This window comes from Strix uralensis, chromosome 8, assembly GCF_047716275.1.
Source record: "Strix uralensis isolate ZFMK-TIS-50842 chromosome 8, bStrUra1, whole genome shotgun sequence".
Taxonomy (NCBI): domain Eukaryota; kingdom Metazoa; phylum Chordata; class Aves; order Strigiformes; family Strigidae; genus Strix; species Strix uralensis.
The window spans coordinates 18,976,583-19,001,990 of NC_133979.1; the positions used below are offsets into that span (position 1 = coordinate 18,976,583).

The following is a 25,408-nucleotide window of genomic DNA, read 5'->3' on the forward strand; positions in this document are numbered from 1 at the left end:
GGTAAAGGGAATTAACCTTTTATAGTCCTCTGGTACATAAGAAAGCTGATGTGCAGTGGCAGAAAATACTATTGTGAATATACACAAACTTGAAAAGCACTGTTTCAAAATACACTTATGCTAAAACATTTCATTTGCAGTTGTAGGACTTCTGTGTGGTGACTTGGCTGAGATGCGTGAGAGGTAATACCTAGCTATTGCTGTGTCCTGAGTGAGACTTGCTGTAAAGCTTCTTCTTAAGTTAAACCTCTTCTATAGGGCTCCATCTGTGGAGCGGGGGAGGCAGAGGATGTATTCCTTGACTCTAGTGGTCCAGCACATCCAATTATGCACTGTAAAACAAATGTGTCTTGGTTAAACCATGAAGGTATGCCTGTGACTACAGCATTGACACTCTACAAACAGAAGTGAACATGTAAACAGCATTAAATCTAGATACCTTCTTTGAATACTATTTATTTTTCTTTTTTTTTCCCTAGGTTACATGTATAATGAAGATCTTTGAACAAGTGGATATACAAACTTGCTAAAGATGTCTGTTCCAAGCCAACACCATTCTATTATTATTAACCCTCCTCCACCAGAATACATAAATAAAAAAAATAGCGGTTGTCAAACAAACCAACTTCAGTACTTACAGAGGGTGGTCATGAAAGCCATGTGGAGACACAACTTTTCCTGGCCATTTCATGAGCCTGTTGATGCAGCAGCACTGAATCTTCCTGTAAGAACCATTTTGGAATTGGAGCATTAGTATGTAAAGTATTACAGGATTTATGATTAAATGTTAGTTTAAAAGAGTTTTTTCTGATGTAACAGATCACGGAGGACTACTTTTGCATGTGAACTGCTTTCATTAATGCAAGTCTGCAAGAAAACTGTGTGTTCTCTCTGGTTCATATGAAATGCTGCATCTTTGTTTCCTTTCTGATCTGAGACTGTAGTAAATCGATGTTTCTAAGGGATAATAAGAATGCTTAAACAGGCTTCTTGGAGTTACTGGATGTTGGTATTCTGTCTTGTCTTCTTTCCTCCTCCCTGCTGGTTTAGCCACATTTCTTGACACTGCGTATGATGAGTACTTTTTTTTTTGCCTTTGAGGTTCTTATTTTTAATAAGAGACAGCCAGCCTCTTTCAATGTCAAATATTCTATGATGGAAAAGCAGATCTGATTGACCCTAAGGTAGGCAGACAAGTCTGTATCCACTTTGACACATAGAAGTAATTATACTTGTAGTACTTCTTTATTTCAAATCAACTTTGGCATCTTTCTCTGAAGTTTCTAGAGGAATTAAATGTCCCTGCAAAAATAGGGAAGGAAAAAGAGATATGGTGTTCTCATCATAACACAGTGGTAGAACATTCTTCTAGGAAATAGAAGATCTGGTGCTTAAATTCTTGTTCTGTATTGCCTTATGAGTTTTATTTATGTTACAATTTAATTGCAACAAAGTGAATTAATATAATGTCCTGTCACAAATTGTCTTAATTGAGGTATCTTTAAGCTACAGTTTTGGATCACCCCAGCTTTTTCAGTCAAATGAAAACATTGGTTATTCACACAATGGTATTTGAAATGACCTGGAAGATACTGCTCTTGGTAGATAAGTAGAAAGGTGTTAAATAAAACCATGGTACATTTCCTTTGATTTTTTTTTTTTTTCCTCCCCCAGCTTAAGCAAATTGTATTCAGTTTTCTCAGATTTCCAAGACTTATTCTACAAAATCATTTGTTCTGTTTAGAACAGACAAAAGCCTTTATCTGCAGCTGGGTTTTGTGACAAACTCATTTGGTCAGTTTGTCCAAAAGCACAGTCAAAGTGACTATCTTTCTGTGTCTTTTCTTACCCTTTTTCCTTCTTGGAAGAACTGTCACTTAAGGTTAATATTAAGGGTCATTCAGTCAGAGTTGTAGCAACATTTACAGCTGGCCTCAGGCCAGTTCTGCCTCTCCAGATTTCTAAGACAGCCACTTGACTTCTAAAAGTGTGTGTTAGTTCAATGCTGCACAATAACAAGCAAACCTCTGGCTCCATGGCAAGGACAATGAAGGTATTTGCTGCCTCTGCCTCTCTCCTCCAGGTCTTAGAAGATGCAGAATGGACAACACTTAATTGTTAGCTGCATTATTTAAGTTTTCTTCATTTTGTTTTAGTAAATTCAACAGTCTGCACTATGGTGTATTTAGCATTTTTTATTTCACTAAACCAGACTGTTAGGACAGCTTTATAAGACTCTTGAAGTAGTAGTAACTTCACACAACTACAATGTATATGTAAACTTAGTGGGGGGATATTCCTGTCCTGGTTTCTTAAATGCACCAGCAGGGAACTAGCCTCATGCTCTTAATTACAAGCTTTCAGTCCTGCTACTAAAATAATCATAATAGTTCACATTCCAGCTGCCTTTCAGTCATATTGCCACACCTTCACTAGACTAACCCTAAGAGATGAGCCAATATAACCCAGGGGTTATTTGATCAGCAACTATGAAAACTTGGTGGCTTCTTATTAGTGACTAAGTCTTTGTCAAAGTCTGCCTTTTGCTTCTTTTCCCCCTGTTCTTTAAACTGGAGTGCTACTTCGGGTAAATGGCTTTGAGATAACAAATGAGAAGTACATACACTTTCATAAGTACTACTACCAGTATAGCTCTGGATCCTGTTGAAATAAATATTCTCTGGGGCTTTGAACAGTTGATATTATATGACAGAGCAAGGAGAAAATATGAGGTGAAGAGTTCCTGAATAGTTGCTTTTGTGGTACCTATGACTATAGGGTAAAGTCTTCTTTTTAAAGAAAATATTCCTTCCAACATAATGCAATTCTCTCTTGCAATCTAACTTTCTTAACTAAATGTGTAAGACCCTTCATGTCTTGATATTAAAGATACCTGTTGTGTGACTAATTCTTTCAAAACCACAGGATTATTACAGTATCATAAAGAAACCTATGGACTTGAGCACCATAAAAAAGCGTCTGGAACACAATTACTACACAAAAGCTGAAGAATGTATTGAAGACTTTAAAACTATGTTCTTGAACTGCTACATATATAACAAGGTACGTGAAGCACAACCTCTTACCAGTAACCAATTCTACTGAACAACACAAGCAAGTCTAAAACCAAGCAAATTAGTATTAGAGCCTTCATGAAATCGGTCTAATGTCTTTGTAATTTTTTTGAAACTACTTTCTCTGAAAGGTGGGGTGGCTCTGTTGCTAGGACTGACTGGGGGCACATAAGTGAGGTCTAGCCTGCTGTTACAACAACTGAGTGCATAGTCTTTCCTGCATGAGGATTCCTCCTGCAAAATCTCTGGGTTTTAGTTGCAGAGCTCATGAACAGCAAGCACTGTGTAACTGCTATATAGGTTTAAGGCTAGCAACCCTGAAGCATGCTCCATTCCTCCAACAAGTTTAACTAACCTAACTTGAAGTGTGAGCATCTCCCTGCGCTTGGATGCTTGTTGGCTGTGTCTTAGTATCTTTAAGCTTCAACAGCTTGCTTCTGAACATAGGAATGAATAAGGGAGTTACAGATCTGTCCCCTTCTCCCTTTGCTGTGTGAAGTATGTGGCTATAAAGCAAGTGGGACTGGTCAATGGGATAGTGGGAGAAAGAGTATGTCAATAATGAAGCAACTTGTACTAAAAGGAGCTGTGGGGGCAAGGACTTAGACCTCTCTGGTACTGGTGGCTTGTTTCAATCTATTGGAGCAGGATCCTATAGACTGTTTATTTTACAAGGTAGCCCTCCATTATTGCAGCCTCTCATTTACTCTGAATGTTATTGACTGTATTTTGCAGCCGAGTGATGACATTGTGTTTATGGCCCAAGAACTAGAAAAAGTGTTTATGCAGAAAATAGCCCAAATGCCATCAGAAGAAAGACTAGTGATTCTCAACAAAGGAAAGAGAAAACTAAAGAAGCCAGAAGGTAAGGCCTGTATTACATGTTTAGTTGTTAACATATTAAACAAGCAAAAGCTGGAAACGGGGAATCCTCTGTAGCTTGTCACAACTCAACCCTGGAGCAGTTGGGTGTTCTCCACTCCTCCCAGAACATATCAAGCAAGCAACAGCATTGCTATAACACTTTAGTGGATTCAGTGCAGCCATATTTTTTTTACAGGTACTAGCTAAATTTTCTATTTTCTAGTAATAAAGTGTGTTTAATAAGGGGTAAAAATCAGAATTAACAGATTCACCAGTAGTGTAACAGCACATATTCACAGGCAAACTTCTGGTGAAATGCAGTGCTCTTGCCCACAAAAAGGATGATTCAATCAAGACATCTCAAACTTATGAGGGAGTTACATAGTAAGTGCTTGAAGCAACATTGGGAAGCCTGATTGCAAGGGGGCAGGTGATTAGCTGCAATGTATTACTCATCACTGACTTCCTATGCCTTTTTAGTTGCTCTTATAACCTGTTTCACTTTTACAAAGTGCTCATTTCTACATCTAAGCTCTCAACATGGCCAAAGAATAAATATTTATATTGACAGAAGTAAGACTATGCAGTTCATGGAATCAGATGTGCATCTCAATGGGTTCATTTGGAGACCTCCAAGGTAGTATTCCAAACTGCCCTGGAGGTACTGCTGTCAGTTGTTGGGGAAATGTTAGATATGTCTTGAAAGAGCTGCAACACTTCTTCACCCTAATACCTCTTAATTATTAGCCTTCCAATGGCCACGGACCAGTGATCTTAGCTAGCTCAGTTCTTACTGGACCACTTAACAGATGATCTTATTATTTAGCTCCTCAGGGTTTGATGACTTCATTTGCTGCCTCTTATTGCTGTTTGTGGTGTGGTGGTCCTTGTTGCTGGTAGTATCTGAAACAAATGTTTCTTCAAAATAGTATTACAGTTCGATAGATCTCTGTAGCTTTCTCCTCAGGGTATATTTGAGGAGCAACACTACCTTTCAGTGATCTGATAGATGGATATGGAAAAGCAGTGGATTTCTTGGTCCTTTCATAATAATTTGTAGGGGATTAGGAGGAAGAAGAGGATACTCAGCTGTCTTCCTGCTCTTACTAGCTTATTTGAATAAAATCTCAAGTAATTCATTGCCTTGACAGAATATGTTGGTTGAACAGGTACAGGTGACTCCCAGAAAAGACTTCTGTTCAGAAATGCATTGGAAGCTGAGTTAGCTTTTTGGTTCTCAAAAAATTGCAACAGCTTGTTGCACTGCTTTTGTAACACCATCTTGCTGGTATTAATGCTGTTTAAGTCCCTTCATTCCTTTGGCATGTACAGTATTCTAGCTGAGGTCCTAAAGGTGCTGAGTAGAGGAAGATACCAATGTTGCTACATGTGACAATGCTCTTGATTGTATTTATTTGTATAGTTTGGGTGTGTAAGAGTGGTCCTGTTTATTTCTTTCATGATCAAATTAAACAGTTGTCAACTGCAGCATTTAGGACCTAACTTTAAAATGTTCTGTTTTAAAATAACCAGAACCACAGCAGCCCAACCCTGGGACTTCAAATGAACAAAGCACAATGCAGAAACAAGCTGAAAGCAGTGAGCAGCCTCCCGTGATGACTCAAGAGCTACAGCAGGTTACACTAGCTCCTTTGTCAGCAGCTCAGCTGACTGCTTTAATGCCAGCTGCAGTCCCTATAACAAAAGTAAGTTTCCTCAAATAACTTTCAGAAAGAAAGGTATTGAGATTGCTCCTTCAGGCACTAACAGCAAAACCATAGGAGGCATGCTTATTGCAATATCTTTTCAAAACTTCTGTTGTGATAGAAGATAGTAAGAGACCTCTATTAAATCTTCTAGGTCTCTACTAAATAATTGGGCCAGTACTAATTCTAGAAACTATGCAGAAATTGGCATGACTTCTTGGTACATCTTTTCTTATAAATGTGATTTTTAAAATGTTGTTCTCAAAGAAATAACGTGAACTTTAAGATGGTCATTCTTGAAGTGTACTACTATACCTCTGCAGGCTTTACCTTGATGTAGAAACTGTTCTTTCCTTGAGGTGTAGATAATGGTTTCTGCGTTAAAATAAACTCTTTCCAAGTTCTATTTAATAACTTCTCACATTTTCAAGGCAAATCAAATGTTTGATTCCCCAAAAATAGCATGTTTTCTTAAACACTGTGTAACTAGCCTGGAAGATGTTTGTAGCTCACAAAAGCAAATTCATGTTAACTGCAATCTGAATTGTATGTGAACATCTGACATTTTCATCAGATGAACACTCTTGTATTGACTTAGTTTTGGTTTTGCTCTTCCAATGAGGAATAGACACGTGTGCCAGGCTCTCCTACAGTGTATATTTACACTTTACTGAAGAGTGTGAACACTGATGGCAAAGTACACATTGTATAGCTTCCAAACCAAATACCACCTAGGTTAAAGAAAAATAGAGATAAACCTTGTACATAAAGCCTTCAACCAACCTAAAAATGAATTGCAGTTAATTTTTCCCCTCCCCATGGCAGTCATCTCATGGTAACTTCATAACCCTCCACAGCTTCTTGGAGTCTTCTCAAATGGCTAAAAACTGACCACAACCTGACCTGCAGTACACCCTGTTCCTTCGTCTACATCTAAGATTGAGCTTGGCGTGCTGATCTTGTAATGCCTTGTAGGTTTTAAGTCTAAACTCGTGGAAGTGCCACATTCTGTTCTGATTTCAATAGCTGTAAAAGTTCTGACACTTGTTAGATTTTTTTTTTGTGTAATCTGAAAGCTGACCGTGCTCTCACTGTTCTCGACACCTGTATTTTAGACTGTAAAATTTTCTTTTCTAGGCAAAAAAAGGTGTGAAAAGGAAGGCTGACACTACAACTCCTACTACGTCAATATTCACAGCAAGTGGTGAATCTTCTGCAATGTTTAATGAAAGAAAAGCTGCTAAAGCATACAGAGGTGAAAATGAATGTGTGATGCCAAATAAGCTTCTGAAGAGATACTTGACACATTCTCAACAGTCACCTGAAATTCTTAAAAAGATTCACTTGTCAGAACAACTAAAACATTGTAATGAAATACTTAAAGAAATGTTTTCAAAGAAACATGCAGCATATGCGTGGCCTTTCTTAAAACCTATAGATGTGGCATCTTTCTCACTTGGTGAGAACCAAGGGATCACCAAATGTCCAACAGACCTGGGAACCATTAAAGTAAGTATGTTTCAGAGGGAACTGAATTATTTGTGTGCTTGCTTGGATAACTTGTGTAATGACTGTATTTTAATAGTGTTAGCTGAAAAGGTGTCATGAAAGCTGCTTCTCCTTTGAAAGAAATAATGGGCATAGAAACCATATACACTTAACTCTCTCAATTAAGCCACAGCTTGCTGAAAAAACCCTTCTAAGTCTCATTGTGACTATGTGCATAGTAGCTAATCTACTTATCTGTTGAACAAGCTAATATAAGTAGTGAGGGAACTACCATCTCCATGAAGCACTTCCAATCAGGCTGCATGTTAAATCTTTCAGTCTGTAATCACAATGCTGTTACTAATGCTCTATGAAAGGACGTGCAATTCTGTAATGTCAACTTCTGCTTCCCTCTGAATCTTATTATCCCTGGTGAAGTGCCCTGGAGCCTCAACACTGGATATTTACATGACACCTCTCACAATTTTTGTGAAAAGGAACCCTTCTAGATGGAGATATGTGGCCAGTGGTTTTTGAACATTGGACACATCTGTCTGGGATTGAAACATTTAGTCAAGTTAAGATCCATCTTTGTGGGGAGGATTGAATTTCAACAGTCTATTGAATTATCTTGAAAACTGGCTTGCACAATATAAAGGTTATTTCCAAATTTCTAGCCCATTACTTTGACTCAAGCAACTATGGAATAGGCTTTGTATAAATACTGTGCTTAGAATCAAAAACAAGTGCTGAGTACATGACCAAATAAAATCACCCAAACATTGTTGTCTTGACCTAGTGTTGAAACTAGTACTACGAAGTCCTTACAGCAATTACAGTTAGCAAATCTATTTATAGGAAATTCTCTTACTTTGTAAAAGGGACAATTCTGAAATGAGAAGCAGGTCTTTCCATAATGGTTCTTAAAATATTTACTGTCTTGATACAAGCTGAACCAGATACTGGTTGTCAAAATTCTTGTTCCTCCTCTTTTTCTGCAAGTTCATGGTGATGCTCTCTACTTCTAAGACTTAAATGTGTATTAATTTTCTTTTCCTCTAGAAGAAAATGGATAACTTTGAATATAGTGATATACAAGAATTTGCTACAGATGTTAGATTAATGTTCATGAGCTGCTACAAACATAACTCTCCAGACCATGCAATAGTTGCTATGGCAAGAAAATTTCAGGTGAGTTATCACTTAAGTCAGACTTTGAAAAAGAGTAGAACTATAAGATTCCTCTGTGGTCATCTCATGCCCTTATGTAGCATTTATTAATGTAGTTCTGGAAAACAAGCAGCAACTTCATAGTGCTTTTAGAAATCTGAAAAACATGCTGACCTCTCTGCTGTTCCCAAACCTAACTCTTTAGGATGTTTTTGAGAAGCACTTTGCCAAAATTCCTGATGAACCTGTTGCAAGTGTTCCTTTGCCACAACCTACAAGAGAAATGACAGAAACTTATTCCAGTGAGAGCAGTAATGATGACTCTTCAGAAGAAAAATCATCTGAGGACTCTGAGCAGGAGAGAACAGTGCACCTTGTAAAGCTTCAGGAGCAAGTAAGCATTAGCTCTCAATGTGTATGACAGATATCATCTCTCTGATCGTGCTACTTGCAATTGTTCTAAGACTTAGCACTGAGAAACAGTATTTAAAATATTCTATAGTAATTTGTTTTTCATAATATAGAACTTTATTTTTGTTTGGAAGCACCTCCAAATGTTAAGTGAATAGTGCCTCAGCAATATAAATTGATCTTAGCAAATCATTGCTTTAGTATTCTTGCCTACCACTTCTTCAGATGACTCTCAAAAAATAAAACTCTGCTGCTGTGGTATGATGAGAGCATCCAGATACTCCACACATAGCTTAGTGGCATATTCTTCTAACAATGACGTTTCCTTCATATGGTTGAAGAGCTCTGTTCTGACACTCAGTCTCTTTTGAACCACACAAAAGCAAGTTGTTAAATTCTACTTCAGGAAGTTCAGCATAAAATAAAATGAAAGGAATCTCGTGCTCACACCGATGTGAAGCACGGCTTTGTTTTGCTGGCTAAGAGTGGAATGGGTCTTGCTTTTGCTTGAATGTAATGCCGCTGCTGCTGTATCTATAAATTGTGGGGAAAATTAGCATTTTTTTTTTTCTCCTAGTCAAAGGAGGGACAGTTTAGTTTCCAGTATTTGTCAGAGTAGAAAATACATCATCAATTTATGAATATAGGTACAAAGACAACCAAAAGTCTATAAGACAGCCTTCGCAACACTGAATTATTTCAGTGCGTCTAAATTCTAATTCTCATCAACTGTTCATCTTCCTTCTAATTCCTGTGAGGTTTAAACAAACTTGTGTTAGGTCTTTCACTGAAACTGTTAGTATGTTCCAACTAGCCATTTTATATCACAAAATATCTGGGGTTTATGGGTTAAAGATGCACAAGCACAGTCCCACTAGCCTAATTCAGTAATGCTGTAGAGGTCTAAACTAATAAGGCACTTATATACTTCCCAAATGCTTGAAACTAAAGAGAGGCTGCTGGATGCTCCTACAGTGATTTTTTTTTTCTTTTTTTTAATTTTTCACAGGATGCTAGAAGACATATGCTGTTAGAAATGTCTGCATAAAATAAGTAGCCTTATGTCTTCTATATCCATAGTCTGTGACTAATCTATAATATAGTAAGATGCTTGGAAAATAAACCTGATTTGGAAAGCAAACATCCTATTAATATCCACTCAGCTACCACAAATCTCCTGTGATATTTAGGACCAGTTTATTGTTCCTCCTACATTGCATAAGATTATCAGCATTTTTTTGTTTGTTTTTTGATAGCTTAAAGCTGTTCACCAGCAGTTGAGGTCTTTGACCAAAGCATACTTCCCTAGACTGAAAAAGAAAAAAGGGAAGACTAAAAGGGAGAAAAATAAGACCAAGGAAAAAGCTAAAATAAAAAGCCTGATTCAAAAGAAGAAAAAACTAAAACATAAGAAGAAATCTAAGAAAAAGCTGTCTTTAAACATGTAAGTGTGGGGGACTTATGTGGGTGTCAAATTATTTTAAACTGCTGTTACTGCGGTATATTTTTTTTCTTGCAGTCAATCAAAGAAAACCATGCAGCAGGTCTTGTTGGCACATAAGTCAGAAGATGAAGATGGTGCCAAGCCTATGAATTATGATGAAAAACGACAGTTGAGTTTGGACATAAATAAACTTCCTGGAGATAAGCTTGGGAAAGTAGTCCATATAATACAGTCAAGAGAACATTCACTGAGGAACTCTAACCCTGATGAGATAGAAATAGACTTTGAAACTTTAAAGGCTTCAACACTCAGAGAACTAGAAAAATATGTGGCAACCTGTTTGAGGAAGAGACCAAGAAAGCAGCAGGGTATGTAGCATAAATGATACTTTACAAAAAAAAAAACCCACCCCACAACCTAGACTTGTTTTCTGGTTTGCTGCAATGTTAACTTCTGTTTTCCATGCAGCTAAAAAAACAACAAAGTCAAAAGAACAACTTAATTCTGAGAGGAAACAAGAGCTGGAGAAGAGACTACTGGATGTCAATGGTCAACTAAACCCAAAGGAGGAGAACTTGAAGTGTAAAGTGACTTATTCATTTGCAACAGAAATAGCTTAAAGTGGGATTCTCCCCTTGGGTTTATGTACTGTTATGCAGCTGGGGACTCTCTCCTCAGAACAGTTGAGGTCTTTAGCAATGGGAAGCTTCTCTTAAGATTCTTCTTATGTTGAGTGAGCTGGAGACACAGCAGCAAATGTGGTCAGTTACTTCTCCTGTCTAAAACATCTTCCTTATTCTTGCACCTAATCCCTTATTACAGGTAAAGAGGATAACACCTTCATAGCTTAAGGGACTCTGAACACCTTCTCCCTCATGCTGACATGTGAAGGCAGAGTGGGGAGGAAGGAGCATCCCACAGTCTATGTATTTGCAATTCACTTTCTGTGGCCTAGAGATTCAAGAATAACAAACCCTAGTCATATTTGTTAGATTGACAGCATTAGTGAGGCTGCATGCTAGCAAAACCTCTGCACTGGTGACAGGTGTGCTGTGTTGCCTTCATCTTAAAGAAATGTCCTAGGAGAATCAATTCAGTTTTGCAGGCAATAATGTGTTTCAGTATCAAAGCCAAAAATTCAGTGCGTACTTGAACATATCTACACTTACTGGTAGTTGTCGTCAGATCAATGCAGCTGACACTACTATTATAGGTCAAGTTGTTCCTCATTAAACTAGTGAGTGCTATTATTGCCCTCTATTAGATATCTATTAAGCTCCTATGTAAAACCAGTTAGTTGAAATGAGAGAAACAGCCCTGCAAGACACAGGCTTGCATCCAGCATTAGCTCAGTCAACAGTCTTCCTGTCTGGTATACATGATGGCTTGAAAACATCCTAGAAAGAAAAACTTAAAGCAGCAGCTGAAATCAATAGCAAAGGATACATTGCAGGGAGAGGGAAGAGGGCAGGCCAGGGAATCTTTACAACTGGCATCTGGCTTGTAAACAAGGAGGAGCTTAAGCTGGCACTTAAAAAAGACTTGTGTCCAGGGAAACAGGTATCCATTTTCAAAGTTTCCATCAGAGCAACACACCTTGAAAAAGCTTTTTCACTGCAAAATCACTATAAACTGAGTTAAATCAACCCTGCAGTTGCAAAATAGTCAGATGGTGGGGAGGTGGCAAAAGATTACGATTTTGGAGTACATATGGCTTGAGAAAGAAGAGAGTTGGCTACAGATAGACTTCAGCATGCAAGTCTGGCAGCAGCAGCAAGCACAGAAACAGGCTGTTAGCAGCAGGAAAACTTACAGGGGAAAATTGCTTGAATTTTGTCTTAAGACAGCACAGTTTTAACCTACTTTAGGATTGTAAATTGTATGATTACAGCTCTTCCTTGGCTATTTCATTCATTCAACTAACTTGCTGCTGGTAAATCTCCCTCCTCTATAAAGGTCTCAAATCCACTGCCTGATGGACTGTGGGCAAGGAAATGGCAGAAGACAAACTGTTATATGGGAGCGATCCTAGTCTTGTATATGAAAACTGCTCTACTGCAGGTTGTTCTAAATTCTTTCTTTTTCTTCTGCAGTTGAAAACAACGCTGAGTCCAGTATTGGGCCAAGCAGACTGAGCGACAGCAGCAGCTCCTCGGACTCTGGCAGCAGCACTAGCAGTGGTTCTAGCTCCTCAGATAGCAGCGACTCTGAATCAGGTCAGACAGCTTCCTTTTGTGTCTGTGCAGGCAAAAGACATCTGCCTTCTTAGTTAGCATCTACTGTTCTACATGCTTACCAAGGATTTCAGTTATTCTTGTAGGTTTGCTCCATGTTGAAGGCTCAATTCAAGTGCTATTAAACAAGTGTCTTAATACTGAGTTTGTAGGTTAAAAAAAAAAAACAACACACAACAAAACAACAAGAAATCCAACACCACAATGACAACAAACCACTACAACATCCACTCAGTGAATGGATGTTCAGTGAAAGACTTTAGAGACTGAAATCAGCTAGCAAAAGGTCTGTGTATCTAACCTGGAGACTTGGCTATTGGGCTATAGCTTACTCTTGTGGTTTTGATTCCTTTTTGAAAGTGTGATTTACTTTATTTTCATCTTCTGGGCTGCAGCACGAGGGTGCCTTACCTTGTGGGTAGGGCTTAGTCCCCAAGGGACAAAAGTGCCAAGAGCGTTGACTGTAGAGCCAAAGTCTACCCTGGTGCTTAAGCTGTCTCAAGCTTGTTCAAGGGATATTGCAGTGCTGCAGCATCAGGGTATCAGAGTGCTGTTTTTCTCTGTACACAGAACTCTCTTCACTTTTCTAGGATAGAATAGATCTGCCAAACTAGAGGTCTACAATGTAGATATCTGTATGAGTTAACAGTGTAAGGCGAGGATATTGCTCAACCATTTGCAGTGTGGGGAAGCAAGCACAGTGAAGTCGTCGATGGTAGCAGAGACCCTGATCCTGCACGAATCTTTATGTGTTTGGGTTTTTTTTGAGAAGTTCTCTAAACACATCAAGCTGAAGTCAAAGTATTCAAGATAAGAATGTTCCTTTCACTGAGGTTTGGCTCTCTAGGTACAACTGCAACTCACATCTTGTATGTGTGAATAATGAAACATATGCAAATGACTGACTGATCTTCTATTTCCCCACCCACCTCACTGTCTTTACTGTTACAGAAACCTGCTCAAAACAATCTGGAGCCAGGCAGAACTGTCCATCGTCTATGGAAAAGCCAAAGGTAAACTAACTGGAATGGATATAATATTTTTGCCCTAAACAAAGTTATTTGTTACATACACTAGTACTGGAAATGACACAACTTTATCAGGAAATAATATGGCTTGAATGCTACTTGTTCTGTAGGACTGACTTAATGGAGATTTAAAATCTGCTGTGTGTAAAAGTAGTTTATGTATCTGTATAGAAACTGATGTACTGGAAGAACTGAGACTTTTTACCATCATTGCTGGGTGAAGGAGAAAGGAAAAGATGAGGAAGGAAGAATGCTCCACACACCCCACCCCTCCACCCCACCCACCCCCAGAAAATGAAAATCCTCTCCAACTTGATCTTTGAGTATAGAATTGACCTAATAAACCATGCAAGCCCCATTTAAATATTTTTTTCTTTATCTATGAATAACCTCTCTTCTACATCTGAAAGTAAATAAATTGTACAATACACTGGTTGTTTTCAGGATGCTTCATATTACTTATTATGGTACTATTATCAGCAACAGCAGTTTTATCTATAAATAATTTTTAATGCCTCTAATATTGAACCACTCTATTCCTGTATATACAGTGGGTGTTAAGTCTTGTCAGGGTTAGCTGCCTTTCACAATTTCCCTTGAAGCTACCAGAGATAGAGACCTTGGATTTCAAAGCAAGATCACAGCAAAGCCTTCGTCCTTCTTACAATAGGCTTGCTTTCACTTAAAGTGCTTAGTTGGATACAGGAAACTAGGCTGCAAATTTATTATTCAGCTGTTCCTTCTGCACCTTCATAAGCAAAGACTGAGGGGAGGAATTATGCAACACACTTTTTTGTTTAAAAAGTGCAGCCTCTGCAGTGACAGAATGACAGCAATAAATGTGAGAATGGGATACAGGAATTAAGCTTCAGCTTGGTCAGTCATAACAGCCCCTAACTGACTTTCTGAGTAACAGCAAACATCATTCTTCAAATCCTCACATTACCCTTTGTTCTCATGAATTTTCTGTATCTGTCAGGTGAAGGCAGTGGCACTTTACCTCACGGGTTTTTGTCATCTAAACTCTTAGAAAATGCTAGATAAGTATCACAATACAAGGACTACTGAATCCTATAAACAGTGGAAATGGGGGTGGTGGTGAGAAAAGGGGATCAAATAGCTATGAAAATTAAGATTTGGCTGTATTAACTACTGTGATCTCTTTCTAGAGAATACCACTGTGTTTACAGAGGACATCCTGCAATGCTGTTCTGCAAGCACAGCCCTCATCTCTTACTAGTAGCTTGCAAAATCATGGATCATCTGAACTGCAGCAGCCACCTCCCAATGTACTGCAGAGGCTTCAGCCTTTACAGAATAGATCACTTAAACCATCGGAACAAAATGCCCAGTATCCCTCAGGTAACATCTTTATGGCAAGAATAGTGGATAGATTTGACTGCTGAGGAAAGAAGGGATGCCAGGACTAATATTTTTATTGCCCAATAAGCTTATCTTGAGGTTTTGGAGATTATCAAGTGGGTAATAGAAAAAGATATTGCAGGATACAGATTATAAAGAGCATGATGTAAGTAAAAGTGTGGCAGCATGGAGGATTGGCTAGGGTTCCAGATTTCTGGGGCACTTGTGGTGGGGCAGAACAGTATTAAAACAGGAGGAGGTATTCATAACTCCCTCTGAGATGGAAAATGATACCTTAATGAACCTAGGGTTGCAGGAAGTGCCGAACACCTTAAGACAGGAATTAGATGCTTAAACCCATCACCACCACTTAGTTTATGTCTGAAATCCCTGTTAGCTGAATTTAAGGCTTGGTGCCATAGGCCATCTGAATTGATTGCTGTTGTCTTGACATAGCAAATATTAAGTTGCTTAGAAACTTGATCCAAGGAGCTATTCTTTTCCTTCCCTCACTTCAAAAGGTGTAATAACTTCAGACAGTTGTGAGATTTTGGTAAAAGACAGCTTGAGCTGGTAGCTGATTAACTAAGAAATCAATTAAAAACTAATTAAAAGTAACTGTCTCAAATTGTGCAGCTAGGATACATATCTTCATATCCAGTTAATTCACAGATCTAAACAGTGACCTAATTTTGAGATGTAGGTCTGCACTTGCAAGTTAGGGGAAATCATACACTACTTCTTTCTCAGGTATAATCTCAGCTGTATCTGCTCTGCATGATGCTCCAGACCAGCAAACATCTCGGCGTACTCCAAGGACAAATAAGTCTTCTATCACCCAGTGCACACATGCTCTTCCAGAGGTGAATACATGCTTCTCTTCAATGCATTCATTTCAAATAACTTCTTTAATGCATATTCTTATTTCTTTAAATAAGATCTAATATTTCAGGCTTGATCTTGATGCAATGAAGACCACTTAAGGTTTACAACAAAAGTTATCTAAAACCCCACTAACAAAGTGATTCTTAGCTTTAATAGGGCGTTAATTCATTGCATGTCAGCTGCAACACAAAAGGAAAGATTTTTGGCTGATCAATATATCAAGTTTACAATGTACTATGAAGCTTATTTTATTTCTTTTAAGTTCTATAGCTTAAACTTAAGCAACTCTTGCACACTTAGAGGTTAAAATCCACCCTGTAAACCCACAGTTTTACAAAAGAGATAGGCAGCTTATACTATGCGTTCCTGTTTCTAGAAATATCAATCTCATAAACTCAGTAATACTCTGAAGATTCTAGGGGCTATCCTGGAAAGGTGTGTTGCTTTTTCTTCCTGTTCCTAAAGCCACAGAAACTGAGGCTTTCAGGGTCATAGATGAGGTTGTGAAATATTTAGTTACTGTTGATTTCTGTCTCAATACATTCTTGGAGAGTATTCTGGTTAGAAGGGCATCTATGTTACAAAGGAAGTTATTGATGTTACTGCAGCAGCATGATCTCTTCCATCTTAAAATGTTTATCTTTCCCAACGTGGTTTCAAACATAGCTGCTTTAGCCAGGTTTTAATAGGTTTTTTTCTGAAATGGAGAAAAACTACCTCTTGAGTCTATGAGCACAAGAATGTGTCCTGCAAGAAAGGAAGAAAAGCAACTCTCCCTTTCCCATTTGCATCCACTATCCAAGGCAGCAAGCAGTATATATTATGACTCAGGTTTGTGCAACACCTTGTCCAGTTCAAGGGGATTACTACACAATCTTGCACAGACCAAAACTACCACTGAACTGAAGCAATACAGCTGGCCTTCACTCTGATCCATAAGCTAGAGAAGAGCAACTGGCTTTACAACAGTAAATGCCAACTTCTATTACATTGTACCATGTTACAGGCTAAAGAGCCTATTCTACCCCCTCCATCACTTGGGATCCCCAAGCAGTTCATGTTCTAAATCCAAAGTGTTAATGTAAGAACTTGCTTTGACTACCATAATATGAATGAAATCTTATTCTTCCCTGGTGTTCACAGAAGCTAGATCTGCAACAATTTACTGCTCTAAGCTCCTAAATCTGTAATCCAGCTGCTATGTAATAAGAATCCACGTATTTAGACTTCAAAATATGTTCTGAAGCACTAACTTATCTTCTAGGTATCTGACACAACTTCCCAGGTTGACGGTGCTGATTGGAGTAAACAAGCTGAGAAAACAATACATCTAGACAAATCAAATAAACCTCAAAACAAGGCCAGTGAGAGAACTGCTGATTCAATATCCATAAGTCAAGAACAAAGTATGTATTGTCATAATAAAAACTGTAACTGACATCAAGGGTGCAAAGTTAAAAATGTATATGAAGCTGGTTTAAAGAAATAAAATGCTGAACACTTGTACATTAATCAGTTTGTAGAATAATGGAGGGGATACAGTTTTTCCTTGCTTGTTCTTTTTCTTTTCGATTTGTTGCTTTTCAAAAAAAAGAAGTTAAATGGTTGGTTCTTGTTCTGTGTTAAAATATATAAAGCAAATGACTTTTTGATTTAAGAACTTAGCTTTCTGAATTTAGTACTAGGCATATGTAACCCAGTCTTCCAGGAAGGCTGAGAGAACCAATGCTCCAATCTGTCGAACTTCACTGGCCTTTAAGCTGTCTTCTGCTGAAGCTGCATGGAGCTCTCTTCTCAGGGCACTTTGCATGTATTTTGACTTACCATCTCCAGCTCTTGGTGACAAGGATCTGACAGTAAATCAATGTCAAATAGGCTTTCACCATGGAACAAACCTGCAGTTATTACAAGAACACAGGTTCTCTGAAAGTTGCATTCCATATAGAGATGCATCAGACTTCATACGTATTTCAAACTAAAGAATTCTGAGCTGGACATTGAACATCCAAGCTGAGAGCCTAGTGTTACCAGACATGATTGGTTTGGTTCCTCCTTTACTCTTTCCTCTCTAGACTACCTGTATAGGCTTGAGTGGGGAAGGGAACAAGCTTCTGAAAACTTGATGAAATTAAAAGACACAGCCTTCGTGCTGATTAACTCTTTAATTCTTGCCAAAAAATAATGCTGGGTACTTCAGTTGCTTTAATACAACTCTAAAAATGGAGATTTAATTCTTCAAGATGTTCTATTCAGTATTTTAATAGTCTTAACACACCTGTCTATAAACATACTGACCCACTTTGTTTAGACTTGCAGCAGCTGAAGCTGATACAAGTTTCCATGGATTCAGTTCATGATCTTCACTTACAAAGTTTTGATGCTGCCTAAAACTTCAATTCCTGTCCTATATACTGCATGACTGTAACTATCAAGATCCTGGTGTTACCTTAATATGTTAAAGGACTTATATGTTAGATTATTTGTGTTATGGAGCTTAAATCTGAGGAAAAAAAGCATAGCCAAAACTATTGAGAAAGTTTGTTCCCTTCCATACTTATTGTCTACTGCTTAGTATTTATTCCTCTTAACTTTCCTATTCCTAATACTCATTTAATTTGTACTGTTTCTATCTTTTCCCTTTTTCAAGGGACAGTTGTGCAGACAGTTGTAGAGGAGCTCTGTGTTTAATATGGGAACTATCCAGTAATGAAACTGCCTTCGAGTACACTTGAACTTCAGCATTACGTTGCATAGCAGAGCTTTTAACACTGTTATGTGAGTTTAGTTATTTGTACCCTTCCATAACACAGTGGTGTTTCACTGTTCCGGCAATGATACATGCCCCAGCTGTGCTCTGTGTTATTTTGGCTGTTCCACTATTAACTCCTGTAGAAAACTGGAAGTGGAGGGAAGAATACAGGATTTTGGCTTTTGGTGTTTTTTTTTTTTTTTAAACAACAATAAAAACTTTGCTAAACTGGAACTGTTGTAGGGCCTGTAATCTATTGATAGAAAGTGGAGAGGGTGCTCAGTACGTGATGTTTCTACTTAGATCAAACCAGGGAAACTCATTTTAGAACTGGATGCTTAGAGCAACTTGTTGAATTTTGTAGAGAATCCCACTGTCTCGGGCATTTCTGTGAGGTTACCTGCATCTCTGAAACAAGAGTTCTTGATTTTAGACTTGTGACACCTCTGGTATGGGTGCAGGCTGGGTGCATTGCTGAATTCAGTGGTGACTTGTTAAGAAGCTTAATTTATGAAACTGGTAACCACAAGTTTCTCTTCAGATTAAAAAGCAGTGTCTCTCAATGAGAGGTTCTATGAAGGCTGGCATTGCTGTAAGTAGCTCTAAAAGGCATGCTTTGATTCCCATGGCTGCCAATACTTTTGACACAACCTCATATTCCTGTATTATATAGAGAGTTTTAAGACAGATATGACTATAAACTTAAATTCATCTTAAGTTTGCCTCAGGTAGATCTTCACAGGTATAATAGGTTGATCAAATTGATCTGAACACTGGGATTAGACATTCTTGGGTATGTGAAGCTCTTGCTTTATTCTGGAGTATTCAGTGCTCAAGACTGTCAAGCTTCTTATTTGAAGATTCAAGCTGCCTGTACAAAGATAAATTATGAAAGAAAGATGCCTATTGTATTAAGAGGAACACTTAACACACTAGTCCTCTACTCTGGAGGAGAACAATTCTCTGATAACAGAAGTTGATCCAGGTAGACTTTGCTTAACTGGATCTGGAATCCATGAGAATGGACATATCAGGATTTGGAACCCTCTTCAATAGTACTTGAGAGGCTTCAGAGGTCTTTCAAGCTTATTTTGTTCCACTGTATCATAAAAAGTCTCCTGCCCACTTGCAATTTTACCATCTCACAGGCACTGCAGGAGGCCATAGGGTAAAGGCCAGGGACTGTTCTTGTCTTGACTTTTGGAGGCTGTGAGGTCATTCTGAAAACCCCTTTTATGACTAAGTAGCTGAAGCTTTGATACTCTGCCTTCAGCATTCTAGATTCAAACATGTAGAACTTTATCCTTTGCACAAAAAAAACCCCTATCATGTTATCTTAAGTTTCCTATTAAACATTGACTTAAATACTGAAAATCTCAAACCTCAGAAGAGGATCATTGCTGAATGATATAAAATATCTGTTGTTAATATCTGGTTCTAAAACAGTGGCTTCTTCAGAATACACCTAGATTTTCATCCCAGAAGCTCTTTAGAAGGGAATAAAATGAAGTAATACACAAGATAAAACCCAGAACAAAACAAAACTACCCTACAATATGTGGCTTTTGTTAATAGTGTGGTATCCTGGCTGGTCCCTAGCATTACAAAAGTCTATTTTCAGGCTTACCATAATGACTGTAGGAAATTGTATCTGTTCCTGCAATTAGGAAGTTTTTTTTAAGTCTTAAAAATTTTGGCAAAAGTGTTTTTTCACACAAAATAGTAAGGATCTTCTACAGTAACACAGCGTATCAGAACTGTTAATCAAGTTAATGTTATCAAAATAGCACTTTGACTTCGCCTGTGTAAGTATTGGGGGATTTTTTTCCCTCACAAGTAATAAAGAGGTAACAGCATGGAGTATTTGTACATCCTGTAGGCTACTGGAAATGTGATGACTAGCCCTTACTGGCTGACCTATTTGTTGGGGTTTTTTTTTTTAAAAAAAAAAAAAAGGGAAAAGGAAATAGACTGGAGAGCTTTAGGCAAAGAGTTTACATGATGAATGAGTTACTCTTAAATAATGCTGGAATCAAAATGGAAGAGGGCTGGGTAAGGAGGGGACAGGAGGTAAGCAACTGGCAAGGTGCTATGTTGAGACTTTCTGACCAAACTTTTGGGGTATTCTGCTGGGACCTCTCCTAGAATTAACCAGGAGTTAACCTTACCTGTAGTTGAGCTTAACCTTTCCTTCCCCTGCCCCAAACTGGAGAGAACTGGCCCAGTTCAATTTAAGCTTAGGAAATGTTTGAGAAAATTTCTATCATTCTGAACCAAATACTAATAATAAGAGAAAAACAGCAGTGTAAATTCTTAAGTCAATTTCTGGAATGACTAAATTTTTATCACTTAAATTTGAGCAAATACAATCCATAATATCAACATGAGTGAAAATCTTCTTTGTTCTTCTATCAGGTCATTGTACACCTAATGATAAACCTAATAGTAAAAACACGCTAGAGCCGAAATCCAAAATTCTTTCAAGAAAGGTAAGTGTTGCTCAATTCCTATTCTAAGAGAAGAGCTTGAGTATACTTATTAAGAACAATAATTCCCTGTTCTGAGATCTCTGAAAATCTGGTCTTTTATGATTGAAATATTTAGTGTCTGATAAGTCCTGGGTATTGTTATAATCCATACAGATTTATCTCATTTCTAGTGCTAAAACCAAACAATCTATGGACTCTGATCATTTCAGAAGGTAAATGACATAAGATTAAGTTAAAAATAATGTATCCATACTGTCATTAAAAATATGGCTTATCTCATCTAATTTAAATATTTCAACAAGGAAGTAGTGTTCCTTGATCTTGATCTAGTTCTAATATTCAAGCTATTAGTGTGTTTTGCCTTGCTGATCCAGGAACAAAAATAAGAGTAGCATGGAATATAGCCCTGGGTGCTATTGAAAAACCTGTTCTGAAACAGGATGATACACTTTTGATGATGTTATTACAATTGGGAAATAAATAATCTGAAGGGTTTCCTACTATTTCCTAGCATACAATAAGTTATCTTAAATGGAGGAACAGATGAATTTTCTTACCTATTATTTAAATTCTTCTGTGGTAATCAGCTATTTAAAAACATCAAATTAAAATTACTAGTCTAAATAACTGATCATGTCAGCCTCTGGACCTAAAAAGTTTGTATATGTCTGTCGAATCGAAATATTTCTCATTTTTTTCTGTAGGCATTTAGCTTTCGGAAAGGTATTAACTAACTTACTGAATTCAATTTCAAAAATACATATTTCCTTCATAAACATGTTATCTTCTACTAGAAGTGGTACTTCCTAAGAATACTGGGTTTACGCTGTGAAGAAAATGCCACTGGGGGCAGAGAGGGGAGGAAAACACAGCTATTTAAAACAAACAAAACCCACAAGCCTAATACAAAACTATTGTTATGTAAGGATGATGTGTAGAAATGAGACAGATGTTCTCCGCAATATTGTTAGCGGCCCTTGCATAAGCTCAGTCTTGTGAATTCATGTTTTTTGGAATTAAACAACGGAAAGCTGGGCATTAAGGATTGGGTAGAAACAGCTACAAACGCTAACAAATTTTAGTATATGGCTAAAGAATTTCAAAGTTGACGAGAAAACATATTGAAGTCTGCTTAGACTGCTGTATTTGCACTAATGTTCTGCCAAAGTAAGGATATTTTGTTGTAGATATTCCTAAGAAGTCCAGTCAAAACAACATTGTGCTAATATAAGAACTAAGTAGATAACAGATGATTAATAGCTGTATTTTTGCCTCTTTCACGTTTTCTTTTTTCTAATAACTTCAGGATACAGGATTTAAGAATACAGATTCCTGGGTAAGCTTATGTAAAATGATGATGCTTCCAGCTCCCATAAAAACATCCGCTGAGAGCTTCAAACAGTTCAGGAAAGCAGCATTAAAGAAGAGGAGTGGGCAAGCACAGGAGTTGAAAAGGCCTCTGGTGCAAGCCGAGAGGGAACTGAAAAACCTTTCTCAAGAAAAAGAGAGGTTTGTAACCACATATGTTTAAATATTATTCTATTTTTTTGCTTCTATGGTACTGGGTGGCCTAGTTATTCAGAAACAAGTGCTTTGGATTAGGTAAATACCATGTGTCAATTGAAGGGGGGGAGCTGTACTACTCTAAGTACAACTGCATATCCAAAATTCACAAAGGTGCTTTTTCCCTTGCAAATAAGTATCATTTCAGCAGTCAAACAAACTTCTTGGGTACTTTATTTTTTCTTTTGTCCCTGGGAACACTCAATCCTCTGGTCATGACCAGAATTCACACCGTCCTCAGTATCTTACTTTCCTATATCTGTAGCCAGGAAAATCCCCATCTTACTGCTATCATAAGGGGAAGCAGGATAACGTGATCTTCAAGAACTTGGTTTTAACATAAGCTAAAGGAGTTCCAGGGTACGCCACTTCAGACAGCAGCATTCTTTGCATTGCTGTAGAGAAACATATTCAATAAGCTACTGCTGTAGTATTCTTCCCTAGTTGCTTGCCACCACTGTTCTAGTGAGTGCCGAGTGCCTGCATATGTATCCCAGTCTGAGGTCTATTATTATGCTGAGTGGGATAAGTAAGTGCCTACTAATTACTGCATTGCAGTAGTATCTTAAATTGCTGTTTGCCACTTTTTTGAAACTCTGCTTTCTGTAATATTTCCCTCTTCTCTAGTCTTGATTTTTTTTTTCTTGTCTGTTTGACCCCCTGAAAGATTAAGTCTGAGCTGGTTCATAAATTCTCCGGCCCTTGCCCATCACTGGCTGTATTAGAAGAGGTCACCTGTTTGCAGTGTACTATTTCAATAAACAGAGCATTTGAGAGACTTAAGAGTACACTCCTTGTTCAAAAAGTATAGCGAACAGGCACCTTCAGCTACTACAGGTTTCCATGAGGAGGAACCCAGTCATGTAGCTCTATGGAATAAGACTTTACAGATGCTTGCCTGAAGTTAGTGAAATCTACCTCAAATAACTAGTTGAAGGGGAAAAAGGTAGAAGCAAAACATCACGGGCCAAGAAAGTAACAGAAAATTAAGTGTGTGTGTCTTTCAAAGAAAGTGCATGTAAGTTTTGTGTAGCATATATATAAATCCTGTGTGCATATAGATTGCAAATAGAACACAGGAAACCTTAACCTACTATAGCCCAACAATTGCATGCACATAATTTTTGTGAGGGGAAATTACTATGAATCAACTAAATTATTTGCAGAATTCTGTTTAGGTGCAAAGGCTTGTTATGAAGAAAAGGAATAAACAACTTTTATTCTACACTGATCTCTTCTGTCTTTAAAGGGGCCATGAAGGCACAGAATTGGATGCCATGGCAGAGACACACTGTGAGCCCCAAAAAGAAGAGCATAAGAGCAAACAGCTGCCTGAAATTCAACAACATACTCTTGTTCAAGACCGTAACTTGGCTAGAAAAATGGAACAAGAACGCAGGAGGAGAGAAGTAGTAAGCTGTTGACTCTTGCTAGTTGATTTTGTTTCAACTTTAGAGAATAAAAAAATGTTAGGAAAGGTCCTTACTGATTGAAAGCAACAGAACTATGCTACCTGAAGAGTCAGTTCAGAAAATTAAATAGGAAACTCAAAGCAGGTATTCAAGTGATGCAATATGAAAAACTATCTGCTTGGTCCTATTGCTCCCATAAGCTTTGAATAAATGCATGGTAAAATAAAATTTTAAAGAGGAGTCCTTGCCCTCTGAATAATTTCAAACCTGAAGTCTTGCAACCAGCCTATCCCCTCTTATGCATTCCATGTCCACAAAAGTGCTAGTCATACTGTTCTGGTTTGAAATACCAAAACTGAGCCTTTTTAAAACTAACTTACTGGTTTTATTGGTGTAGGTAATGAATGTTTTTTAATTGCTACTTTTTTTTAGATTAAATATTTTTTTAAAAATTCATAACATTGTACAATGGAATGTAAGAACTGCAGTGTGAGGTCATGCTAGATTCAGATAAGGTCTACTGATGCTTTTGTCCTGTTCCGCTCTTTTCAGAGGGGGTTTCAACAACATGCGCGTTCAAACTTGTAATAACAGAGGAAGCATACACTTTTGGTGAAGAAGTTTTGTAGTTTTTTCTTAAATATTAGTTAAATATTTGACCTCCATAATATTCATTAATGTCTGACTTCTGAAAATACACTAATTTGCTTTCTTGCAGATGGCTTGTATAATTGATATGAATCTGCAGAGTGATATTATGACATCTTTTGAAGAATATCTTGAGTGAAAGCTGACATTAACGTCAATGCTACTACAAACTGTACAACATTGAAAATGTACTAGTTACAAGCTTAAATGTTAAGACCACTTTAAAAAGCATGTAAGCTCCTCTAAAATGCTTAATAGTTAAAGCTTGTTCATTGACACCTGAAGCATCACAAGATCTTTCTGCTGCTTATTTATAATATGTGTAATCCAGTCTGCTACACAGTGGAACGTAGTTGTCTTTTGATTAGTTTCATATGTTATGTATATAAATGAGAAAATACCATCTTTTAGACTTTATTTCTCATGTTTTTAAAAACTGTTTTTTTCGGAAACACTTGAGGATCTGTTATACTGAGCAGACCCAAATTCTTGCTGGACTGTATTAAGTCATAGCATACTAAATATGCACCTATAGAAACTACTTTAAACTAAGGTCTCATCAATTATGTGATTGCTATTAAAACGATTACTTTACTATGACACACTTGCACAGCATCTGGGCTGTGACAAAAGACCTCAATAACAGTGATAATTTCTAAAGGGTGTGTAACAGTATTTGTAATAGTGAAAAAACATTTCCTGGAACTGTAATTTCAGCAGCAAATCCTGTATACTTGCATGTCTAAGGCCCAGACATGTTGATCTTCTGTTTAATGTATTTTATGTTAACATAACATTTAGGTAAGGATGTAAGCGTGTTTGCCAGATAGTTCTGGTTCCTCATAGAAAGAAATTATCTAAAACATCCCACTTCTGGCTCC

At 37.6% G+C, this 25,408-nt stretch overlaps 1 protein-coding gene across 1 annotated transcript; it reads left to right on the forward strand.

Annotated features, from left to right (window-relative positions):
- Nucleotides 1–532: 532 nt before the first annotated feature.
- BRDT (bromodomain testis associated) lies at nt 533–24,711 on the forward strand. Its single transcript, XM_074877237.1, is given in 19 exon segments — nt 533–724; nt 2,926–3,063; nt 3,810–3,939; nt 5,472–5,644; nt 6,782–7,153; nt 8,195–8,323; nt 8,508–8,696; nt 9,970–10,157; nt 10,233–10,525; nt 10,626–10,739; nt 12,251–12,373; nt 13,343–13,404; nt 14,589–14,781; nt 15,532–15,644; nt 16,931–17,072; nt 20,831–20,904; nt 22,211–22,413; nt 23,717–23,879; nt 24,598–24,711. Coding segments are annotated over 19 exon segments (3,105 nt in total).
- The last annotated feature ends 697 nt before the right edge of the window (nt 24,712–25,408 follow it).